At 32.8% G+C, this 12,178-nt stretch overlaps 1 protein-coding gene across 4 annotated transcripts in view; it reads right to left on the reverse strand.

Annotated features, from left to right (window-relative positions):
* Positions 1 to 299: 299 nt before the first annotated feature.
* Positions 300 to 12,178, reverse strand: part of LOC143059877 (uncharacterized) — a 43,554-nt gene continuing 31,675 nt past the window's right edge. The window contains exons 7-8 of one of the 4 annotated variants that reach the window (XM_076233446.1): positions 11,989 to 12,055; positions 10,195 to 11,233 (exon numbers count right to left, since the gene is read on the reverse strand). In XM_076233446.1, coding sequence (XP_076089561.1) covers positions 11,164 to 11,233; positions 11,989 to 12,055 — 137 coding nt within the window. In that variant the 3' untranslated portion in view covers positions 10,195 to 11,163. Of the gene's footprint in view, positions 5,878 to 10,194; positions 11,234 to 11,973; positions 12,056 to 12,178 lie in introns of those variants that run through there. The other 3 variants (XM_076233449.1, XM_076233447.1, XM_076233451.1) reach the window with 3 other exon arrangements.

Raw genomic sequence — 12,178 nt, forward strand, 5'->3', positions numbered from 1 at the left:
TCATATCATATAAGAATAAGAATAAGAATAAGAATAATTTTATTGCATCATACACCCAAAAGAGGGTCAACGCAAAACAAACAAGTTCACAACATAAAGAACATAGACAATTATAGTCCAATGATAATCACAAGATAACAAAACAAATACAAATACATAATACTATCTAAAACATGAAATACATAGAAAAAATAAACGAAAAACAACAATCAAGTTTACAGGGTCAGAGTTTGATATATAAATATGCTATTGAGAATCTTACATTATTAATGGTCAATTATTATATTAAATTCAATCAATTCATTTGAAAGTTCACCTTTCAAATAAGTTCCCAAATGAACCCCGGAAATTTGTCTCCTGGTTTGATCTGCAATAACGTTTTGACGTCATATTTTAAATATTGTATATAAGTATAGGTCATTCTTTCTTAAATATTTATATAACTATAGGTACTGAATTTCAGTGAATGTTATATTAAAATGGGTACGTTTTTTGAGGCAAAAATGGCACACCCCTACCAAAAAAATATCGAAGTTAATACAACACATCTCAAACAATCTTTCATTTCTATAGTAAATCATTTTTTTTAAATTTCAGTTCTATAAGGGACTTACTTACTTTGAAAGCAAAGAAAGGGGACTGGGCACTGTGTGTTTGTTTTTTGTTGTATTTTGCTTAGATTTTGTTTTTTCGTTTTGTTTTTATTTATTTGATTTATTTGCTTATTTGCTGTTGTTATATTTTCATTTATCTTTTTTTAAGATTAAAAGTGCCGGAAAGAAGGAGGAGGTGGGGGGGGGTGTCATTCAGATTCTTGAAAAAAAAACTAATTTGTCCAGACAACGGCGACGACAAAGTATTTTTAAGTATCCTATATGACTGTCCATTTTCAATGGATAGTAACATGTAAAATTTAAAAGAAAATATATTTTTGAGATCTGAAAAATAAACCAGTTAAGACTTTTGTCGTGTTCTAAAAAAATGGTATTGCTAAAAATTACTAGGAAAATGAGAAGGCTTTCTTCATATGTAATCCCCGTTTCAGAATCCTTGGAATTGACCCAAAAGGGGTAAGAGAAACAAAATTCAAAATCATGCAGTTCAAAAGAAGGCTCGCAATATATTTGTTTAAATCTAATGAAGTGTACATTACATTTATGGATTTTTAGGGTCATCGGACGCAAAAATGAAAATTGAAATGTCAAAAATTCATACGCATTTAAACAACAAGCGTGTTACATATAATGACTCCTAAAGGACACCGTAATTAACACCCCTGAAGAAATCAGTAGAGGACTTTGCTATGCACTTCACGTTACCCGTAGCAAAATACTGAACATCCATTTTAAGTGAACTAAGATGATCATATTCTGTGAACTATAGACATTTTGGTATTAAATGAGACTCTAGTAGGGATCATCCTGCTTGCCCTACATTCTCAGTTTTAGATTTTAATAGATAGTTGCCAAATTTTATGCAGTGTTTCTCCAGCCAGTGGAGGAATTTACAGAACAACAACACCCCCAGAAAGGATACGTTACAGGTCAGACATTTTAAAAGTTTTTGTTGTCTTATTTTGGTTTTCATTTTTTTTTTTATTAAATTTGACTATATACTGCACAATTATTGTAAAAAAAACACAGCAAAAGCGTACTTGGTATGTCCTACGTGGAGATTGTAAGTTCTCGTTGATGTTACAAGAAACAGTAAAATCATAAAAAAAACCGTCAGATCATAGATTTATTATCTATGTTCAGATTTACTGATTACTCGAATTCATGTCAATTTTTTCATGCAAGTGGCTCTCCGTACGAACAATTCATACGGCGAGTCCCAGGGCTCCTAGTACGAACTGCCATATAGATGAAACGTATACGAATTTCCAAATTTCGGTCTTGGAATAAATCCCGTGAATGGTGCATTGACTTTGACCCAAAAAAATCATTATGTCGAAATATAAAATCATTCAATTGATAGACTAGCCTGATGTTTAGTGACTATATGGACATGTATCCTACAAAATTTTAGATGAAAATGCCAAACACACTAAGAATACGCAAACATCTTAACTGACGATGGCTGGTTATTGTTAAAAGAATTGATGATTCAGAATAAGGAGCATCATGAATGGGATTGTTTTGCTTGTAAACAAAAACTTGGTGTTAAGGAAACTCTGGCATGTGATTGCTGTCTAGAGTGGCACCATCTGCAAATGTGTCCATCTGAAATGTGTGCCCAAACAAACGTATTGGATCTGTAAATCTTGTAAGTAGTTTCATGCGTTTAAGGCAAAATACAGATTTGAACTTAATATATTTAAATGTAAATTATATGTCTATTGTAACATTGAAATTAAATTTCCTACTTCCATGAACCCCATAGTACGTAAGTTCAATGATGGCTGATAATTATTTTAAGTAATTTATATTTCTTATTTGATATGAGCATGTTTATATTGATTCTATATTCATTATGTTTCCTTCTATTTCTCTCATTGCATGAATTTGTTTTCATTTTAAGTCATGTTTAAAATTTATTGACTGTTTTACATTTTATTTAAAATTGTTAAAGACATTTTAATCTGTGGCTCTATGTGGATTCTGCATATTTTAAGTATTTGATTTTAACTGGGATCAATATAAAACGATTGGGATTTGAATCTCTCAGTATTTCTATGATACAACAGTAAATTTTCTACGTCGTGTCTCAAACTTTCACCTATAACTTTTGATTTACTCATCATAAAATTATTCTAAAAATTATGCAGGGAAGCTGATTTATTACTGATTTGCAAGATTAAATTTTCTTTCGCATAACAATAAAATCCTAATTTTAGAAAAATAATAAAGGCATGAGGGGTAGTTTTCTTGTGAAAAGAGGTCGTAAAAATGTCAAGAAACCTTCCAATAAACAATTGAAGTTATCGATGATTAACGAGCGGCGGAATACTAGAAATCAAGAAAATTGCGTAACTTTAACTGGTTAGTTTACCTGTTAAATTCCACACTACTATTATGAAATTTAACCTGGATAAAGCTCTTAATATTGGCTTTGTAACCATATAAAATTTATGCAGGTGAGAATATTTACAGTGTGATTTTAGTTTTACTGACGTGACCCCACTAACGGAAATTTACATCAAATTTTTGGGGTTCAAAAACTGAACTTTTCATTATATATTTTTGAACTAAATATTCAACTAAATTTAAAGAAAAATATATCATAGGATGCCTCGAAGTTTCCTCTTTTCAGTCATATAATTTTAAAGTATGAAATATTTTTGGGAAAAATAGAGTGTTCCCAAATTCACGCCTACCAATCTCTCTCATTCACCACCAAATGTGATGCAAAGAAATTAATGAGAGAGACACCCGGTGCTGAATGAGAGAGATAAATTTTAGATCAATTAGAGGTAAGTACGTAAATTAAGACCCCTTATTCAATTTGTTTTAAAAATCAGAGAATGCTATTCTGTGGCAAATTCATTTCTCTATACGTTGGTATTCATTGCTTGCATGTAAACACAAAACTGACAACGTAAGACGTTTTCTCCTACAAACATGTCAATGGAAATACAAGAAAAAAAGTCAAACAATTGTCCAGAAATCAATGTTAATCTAATCTTATCTTACCAATTTCACTGTTGTAGAAAGTTTACCAGCAAGGTATCACTACCATGTCATATCAAGTGTCAGACTCTATCCGTTTTCTCTCAATCATTCTTTGAAGTTAGTGGTGATGCATGAGAACTAGTGGTGATGCAGGAGAAAAGTGGTGGTGCATGAGAGGACAATAAATTTCTTTATGCTTATATCAAAGTGTTCGACAATTATCATGTGAAATGACTGTTTCAAGTTTCAGTTATTCATCAAAACCTGAAATTGTCTTTCTGGGGACCTTAATTATCATGTTTACCTGGTTCAGTCGACATTGCGAAAGCAATGCGATGTCTGCCTTTTTGATTTTCTCTATTTTCTGATAATAAAGTTACCATTTTCATGTAATTTATCAAAATAGAGGAAGATTACCAAGAGCAATTTTTGTCCGTCCCGCCTGCAACAAAAGTCATGAAGGCGAGACGTAGCGCTCCTTAATTTCGTCGTCGTCGTCGGCGTTGTGATGATCAACATCTGGTACACCCTGTGTTTAAATTCCTTTAAACATTAATAACTTAATCAAATCATTATGAAATCATTTGAAATTTAGACAGTGACTTTATGTTGAGGAGGCACTATCTATAACAATATTTTGAGAGAAAAAAAAGTTTTATTATTTTTTCTGAATTTTATTGGCAAATGGACAGTATGTTGCACATCATATTTTGTACACGCTATGGTTAAAAAAAATTTCAAACATCAATGACTTCATCAAATCTTAATCAAATCATTTGAAACTTGGATAGCAGCTTCTTCATGATCAAGAGATATAGCATGTTTCAAAACTAAATTTTGAGAAAAAAAAAAAGATTTTCTTTCTGAATTTCACTGGTAATTGGAATAAGTTTTTTGCACTTTACATTTAGGTTCAGTCTGTAGTTAAAGTTCTTTAAACATCGTTTACTTTATCGGCATGTCTCTTTGGAATTCCTTCTAAATTGGATCGAGGCACCTTTATGATCAAGAAATTGTACCTAAAAATATTTATCTATTTTTCCACAATGTACTGATAAATGGACTTAGGTTTGTTTTTTTTTTTAATTTTTTTTTTTTTGCATTTCACATTAAAGGGTAGTGTATTGTTAAAGTTTTTAATTATCAATATTTATATCAAACCTTCATGAAACTAACTGAAACTAGTACCAAAGCTTTTAGTGATAAAAGTACAGTGTTTTTATCAAAATTTAACAACAATATAGATTTTTCCAAAATTGATTGATAATAAGACTTATTTTTTGTCAATTTACATTCTGGTACAGTCTGTTGTAAATCTTTCCGTCATCAGAGACTCTTATTAAGTATTATGAGGTGGGGAACATTTTTCTTCAGGACAGTTTTTGAAGATCAACAAATTAAGAGTTACATGTTATCACTGATTCCATGGAACCTTAACGAATTTTTATAGTATGGATTTATTTTTCCAAAGGCCACATCTGTCTAACCCCTCGCATGCATATGCACCAGTTCAAAGGCAGGAAAATATTGGCCATGGGTACATTTAGTAGTTCTATTTTGTATGTTTGTTGATGTTGTGACAAACTAATGTGTTATACTGTTCGATATATATTTTTTTTAAATCTTGTCGGGGTCATTCAGAGCTTGATACCCTGTTGAAAAACTTGAGGTGACCACAGTGAATTTGTGTCTTGTATTATGACCGTTTTTTATTCATGCCTATGCCGTTCTAAGCCAAGTCACCATTCATGCAAAAGTTACCTTTATCAATGAGCAAATTTGAAAATACTGATCATATACACCATTGGAAAAATAAAACCATATTATAAAAAACACTCCAGGTATTCTTCCTCTATTTTTACAAATTGAGATGCAAATGGTAAAGTTATACCGAAAATAGAGAAAAATCAAAAAGGCAGACACCGCATTGCTTTTGCAATGTCGACTGATTCAGGTAAACATGATAATTAAGGTCTCCAGAAAGACGATTTCAGGTTTTGATGTATAACTGAAACTTGAAACAGTCATTTCACGTGATAGTATAGAGAAATGAATTTGCCACAGAATAGCATTCTCTGATTTTTAAAACAATTTGAGTAAGAGGTTTTAATTTACACACTTACCTCTAATTGATCTAAAATGTATCTCTCTCATTCAGCTCCGGATGTCTCTCTCATTAATTTCTTTGCATCACATTTGGTGGTGAATGAGAGAGATTGGTAGGCGTGAAATTGCGTCATGAAGTGAAAAATTCTGCGGTAGATTTCTATAAAAACAAAAATTACCCAACTTTTAGAGCAAAATTTCTGTACTTTGGAATAAAACTCTCTGTCAAAAAACTATATCATCCCATGCAGGAATCTTTTCTCTTTAAAATTTTCGGATTAATCAGATGAAGCATTTTTGAGTTACTGTACGACATTCAAGAAATATGGCATTTTTTTAAAAATCAAAGTCCCATAACTCTGGACACATCGCAAAATTGGAAAAAAAAAGGTAACCAGACATTACCAATTCCAGCCTAATTTTAAAATTTCAGTTCAATTGGATGAAGCATTTTTGAATTCATGAACGACATACAAGAATAAAGAGCTTGGCCGAGTGCACCATGATATGACCGCAATGATCGACAAGTGTTGACACACTTCTAAAGTGGACACAATAATATGTTTGACACAGTAATTTGCTGGACACAGAAATTTCATTAGTACTAAAAAGCACCACTTTGGCCCTTAATAGGTTGGAAAAACTGCAAGTCCTAGCTAAAATTCTCTGTTGGAAATTTCATAAGGACTCTAAAGAAAAAAAAAACCTTTGAAATTGGACGAGAAATAAAAAAGTTTGTTTTTTGGGATTGAGCACCACTTTGGCCCCAAATAGCTCGGAAACGGTACAAGCTACGTTAAATCCTTCGAGACTCTATCAGTGCAGAAGTTCATAAGGAAAACAATGAAAAAATCAAAATGAAAATAAGATGAAAAATAAAAATTTCATGAAAAAAAAAGAGAAGTCCGTTTTAGCCCCTTTTAGCTCTGAACCCTTAAGTCCTAGCTCAGATCTGTAAAAATTCACTTATTTTCTATGATACTCTTTGATCTCACCAATCTTAGTATTTACAATTACGTGTATTTCATTTCTCAAACAAAATCTTCATATTAAGTAGTGTTGTCAAATTGAACAATTATGCCTAACCGGTTAACCGAATAATCGTTCGACCGATTAACCGGTTAACCGGTAGTTACGTTGATGTTCAAAGTCTTATACAAAGTACTTCACGAATGACTGGTTTTATGATACAATAAATTGACATTTATCCCAGGGTATTATAACACAATAATGCAAACACTAACACAATTAGGATTTCAATATGTAATAAATTACAAAAAAAACAAATTTATAAGTATGTACATTTAGAAAGAACGAAAGAAGAGTTATTCACATTTTTCCTCGGGTACATAGTTTTTATTCAGGAATATTATCTGGTCGATCACAGAGGAAGATAGTCGATTTCTCAGTTTAGTAACAATGAGACCCGCGCATGAAAAGATTCGTTCTGACGGAACAGAGGTAGCAGGAATACTTAAATATTGTCTAGCTAACACAAAGAGTCTGGGGAATTTACAATTATTTTCTTTCCACCACTCGAGTGGGTTTGAATCTTGCACAGCACGCTCCTTGATGTATAAGGACATTTCCGATTCATCTTGAAAGGACGTATCTTCGTCGGTGTCAAACAAAAGAAAGTCCAAAGATCGTTGGACTCTTTGTTTCTTGGCTGGTTGCTTGTCAACTTCAGTTCCAAGGTTTTTTTATGACGTTTTAACTGCGGGCTTTAATGGCACATCGTCTAACTTGGACTCTAACATTTCAATGGCGACTTTTTTTTGTTCTGGGGAGAAAAAGTTAAGTGTTCTATGCCTCGGATCAAGTAAGGACGCTAAAGCATGCTGTGTAGATGCAGTTTCAATGTCATACGGTTTAAAGCAGGTGATGAGTTCTTCTGAAATACTTGCTTTCATTTTATGCGCAAGAGCACTATCCTCTTCAGAGTTTTTTAGGTGTTTTTTTAAGAGTCCGTTGACAATAGGAAGCATTACAGAGGCTGATACGTCCTTTTCCAGACACATGTATGTTGTAACATGAGACATTTGCTTCAATACTGCGGAAATTTCAACCAGATAATCCCACTCATGATCTTTGAGAAGCATATGTGTGTCACATTTCTTAGTAACAGTTGTATCTAGCATTACATCCGTAATAACTCTGCGTTGTTCACATAGGCGTTCAATCATTAGCTGAGTCGAATTCCATCTCGTAACTACGTCTTGTATAAGTTCGTTCTGTCTTAGTCCGAACAACTTTTGTCTTTTCCTCATTTCTGCAGTTATTGTAGTTGAATGCTTGAAATGTCCCACTAACTTACGAGCACGTGAAGTAAGTTTGGCAATAGCGGGTATTTCCAAGCATGGTTTAATGCAAAGCTGAATGGTATGACCAAAGCATCTCATATCGTCAAAGTCACATTTCTCTGATGCACAATTCATGTTCCTAGCATTGTCATGTACAGAACTCACAATTTTACCGTCCAATTCAAACTCTGAAATTGTAGATTTCAGTCGTTCAGCAAGATTTTCGCCTGTATGGCGTTCAGGCATTTCACGAGTAACAAGCACATTTGACTGTAAATTCCAGTCTTTGTCAACGTGATGTTCTGGACTGTTAAAAAGCTTTTTGTAGCATTCGATGTCCATGTATCAGAAGTAAGGGATACGCTGTCAATGAGATTTAACTCTTTAATCAAACTCTCTTTTTTGTCACTATATGACTTTTCTATTCTGGATTTTATAGTATTTCTAGACGGAATTTTAAATTCTGGAGCTATTATCGACATAAGTTTTGAAAATCCTTTTCCCTCAACAATGCGAATGGGTAGGTAATCCAATATAATCATATCCACTATTGAATTTGTTATTAGTTCAGATTGAGTAGACGAAAATCTTCTAGATTTGGGTGTCTGAACAAAGTCTAAAACCGATGACTGCTTAACTTTCTCAGGCGTTTCAGAAAAGTCATTGGGATGCTTTAACTTCAGATGATTCAGCATATTACTTGTACCACCAGTATAGACTAATTCCATTTCACATAGTTTGCATTTCACTATTTTGGAGTCAGCATTACGTTTAAAAAAAGACCAAGCCTTAGATGACGGAGGTGGCATATTTACATGTACGCACACACAATATAAAGTCAAAGTGAAGAAATAAACTAAATCGTAAAATTTATTCAGCATGTTCAGCTTACAACTGTTCAAAATAAACTTAATATGCTAATTATGTTTACATTATACTTGCCCGGAGCTGACAGACAAGTTGTCTATGTGCTAATTAAGTAATAAAATTTAAATGTTTTCAAGGTTAACAAGATTAATCAATAAACTGAACAATTGATCTGTCTAATCAAGTACCAATCAATTCGTACAATCATTTCACATTATTTACTAATGATTTCAGTACACATTTACATCAATTTTATTAAAATTTTAAAAAGGTCCGGTTAACCGGTAAGCGTTTTTGGTATTCGGTATTCGGTCGTTCGACCGGTTAACCGTTGACAACACTAATATTAAGTGATCAATGACTTGTTTGTAGAGCTTTTATTGCTGATCATTTTTGCAATTTTTAATTTTTTTTTTATCTATTAAAACTTATTAGATAATAGCCAAAAACATTAAAATTGGCCAAAAATAGTCTTTTATATGCAATAACCCCTATGCGGGGGCCATCCGACAATTTTAACTCAAAAGTAACTAAGGTAGATCTTGTCAATCTGAACATTTGTCACCCTGTCAGATTTTCTCAATCTGTTACAGTTTCCAAGATGGCAGTTAATATTTGCATTTTACCCCTATGTTCTATTTTTAGCCTTGGCAGCCATGTTGGTTGTCCGGCAGAAATGTCGTTCACAACATTTAAACTAGTTACCCTAAGGATGATTGTGGCCAAGTTTGGTTCCATTTTGGCTTGGCAGTTTCAGAGAAGAAGATCTTTGAAAAAGTTAAAGGACTGACGATGACAGACGACGACGGACGCCAAGTGATAGAAATAGCTCACTTGGCCCTTTAGGTCAGGTGAGCTTAAAACTAGAAATTTATATACCTATAAATTTGCTTCCATTTGGTCTCATCAGTCAGGGTAGGAATCAAATTCATGGTTTCAAGAAATATCTATATCATCTGACTTTCCCTGAGACCTTCCTGGTTCTAAAAGTTAGTACATAATTGTTAATGTACATAACTATTCCAAACTTGAGCTTTTAATTTTTTAAAAATCATCAATTTTTATTTTCATTTCAAAAATTGTATTCAGAGGATATTTAATATTTGACAACAAATAAAAATAAATAATTCTAAGTTTAATTTAAACTGAACCAGGAAAGTTTCGACCTGCCAGTTAAGCATTAGGACATGCAAGTATTTACATATATATATGAACATAAATACAATAAAAATTTGATGCCTGAAAACTGTAGAAGCAAGACAAAATACTCTACCAACTGAGGATTACCCCATACAATTTAGCTAATCTATTGGGAGTCCTCAAAACAAAATTATATACATAAAATAATATACAAAAAGGTGAGTTGACCAAAGAAATAAAAAACAATACCTTATACACAACAAACAAGCAAGTAAAATGTCATATGAAACAAGTATTAACTATTATATTAATTTTACACAGTATTTTCAGAAAATTTCCAAATCTTCAACTGTCCATGTTTTATGGGTGAACAGAACTTCAGCTGATAATGTGATTAAACTTTTGTCGTATACATCCTTTGTATAGTGTAATTCATTAGTTTGAAGTGCAGATTTTGAATATTCTATAGGAAAAGTATGATTTAAGGCGTATAATACAAGCATATCAATAACAATATAGACTAGCTACATCCCTTTTTGATATTTATCCCATGGCTTTTTTTCAAGATGCACTTTATATTTTCTTATCAAGTTAGTTATAAGAATAGAGGATGTGGTATGATTGTCAATGAGACAGTCATCTGGAAAGGTTCCAAGTACAAATAAAAATTTATCTACAGGTTACCGTACGGCTTTCAACAATGGACAAGAATCCACAACATAAAGTAAGCTGTAAAAAGCCCCTAAACAAGAAAATGTGACACAATTCAAGATAACAACAAACCTTTATAAATTTAGATTTACCTTTATAAATCAAGGCATCATGCATCCCCTGTAGGTCGATATTAACAGAGATTTTCATATACAATGCTATAAACCTCTTTATATAAGCAAAAGTAATACATGCATATAACTGCCAATAAGTGCACTCTAAATCTAAGACTACTTTTTAACTCATGTAATTTATATCAAAAGAGCAAAACCTAAGAAGATATAATTGTAACAGGATGCTGTTATAGATGTCCAAAGAAACACAAATTGAATTCTCCTTCAAATCAAAAACTATCTCCAGGGCCTGTATAATTCTAGAAATGCCCCTCAGGGCACTAACCTTGTATGATCAGTGAATGTGCCTTGCTAAAACATAGGGTAATCCATGATTACAAAGTTCGCCTCATCTGCAACATTCTTTGTACCTAAGACAAACCTATAAAACACAATAATTCATAAAAGTAAGAGCTTTACCTAAGGAGGGTCAACTATGCATGAAATGTAGGTCAAATTACATGATCCTAGACCATATAGTGACTGAGAAATGAACTCGACATAAACTTTAACCAAAGTCAATCAAGCATGAAATGTAGGTCAAATTGACCTATTTTGGTATGCATGCTGACAGGCTCCCAAAGTTACATCCCCACATCAAGTGACACGATCCTAGGTCATAAAGTATCCGAGAAATGAACTCGGATGTAAACTTTAACCAAAGTCAATAAAAGCATGAAATGTAGGTCAAATTGACCAATTTTGGTATGGATGTTGCAGGCTCCCAAAGTTACACTCCCACATCAAGTTATATGATCCTAGGCCACATAGTATCTAAGAAATGAACTTCGACGTAAACTTTAACCAAAGTCAATCAAGCATGAAATGTAGGTCAAATTGACCTATTTTGGTATGGATGCTGACAGGCTCGCAAAGTTACATCCCCACATCAAGTTACATGATCCTAGGCCACATAGTATCTGAGAAATGAACTCGGACGTAAACTTTAACCAAAGTCAATCAAGCATGAAATGGAGGTCAAATTGACCTATTTTGGTATTGATGCTGACAGGCTTGCAAAGTTACATCCCCACATCAAATTACATGATCCTAGGCCACATAGTATCTGAGAAATGAACTCGGACGTAAACTTTTAACCAAAGTTAATCAATGTGTACTTACATTTTTGATACTTACCAATCACTTGGTGTGAAAGTTGAAGGAGCCTTCCTTTTTCTCTTGCCAGTTTTGAGTGATACAACTTCTATTAATTCATTATTATTACAGGTTCAAGATAGGAATTAAATATTAAACAAGATGAACTGTGAGCTATTACTCACAAAAGTCTACCCCCGCTAACCATATCATTATAGGATCTGCAAGTTCG

Source organism: Mytilus galloprovincialis, unplaced genomic scaffold (assembly GCF_965363235.1).
Source record: "Mytilus galloprovincialis unplaced genomic scaffold, xbMytGall1.hap1.1 HAP1_SCAFFOLD_34, whole genome shotgun sequence".
NCBI classification, from domain to species: Eukaryota; Metazoa; Mollusca; class Bivalvia; order Mytilida; family Mytilidae; genus Mytilus; species Mytilus galloprovincialis.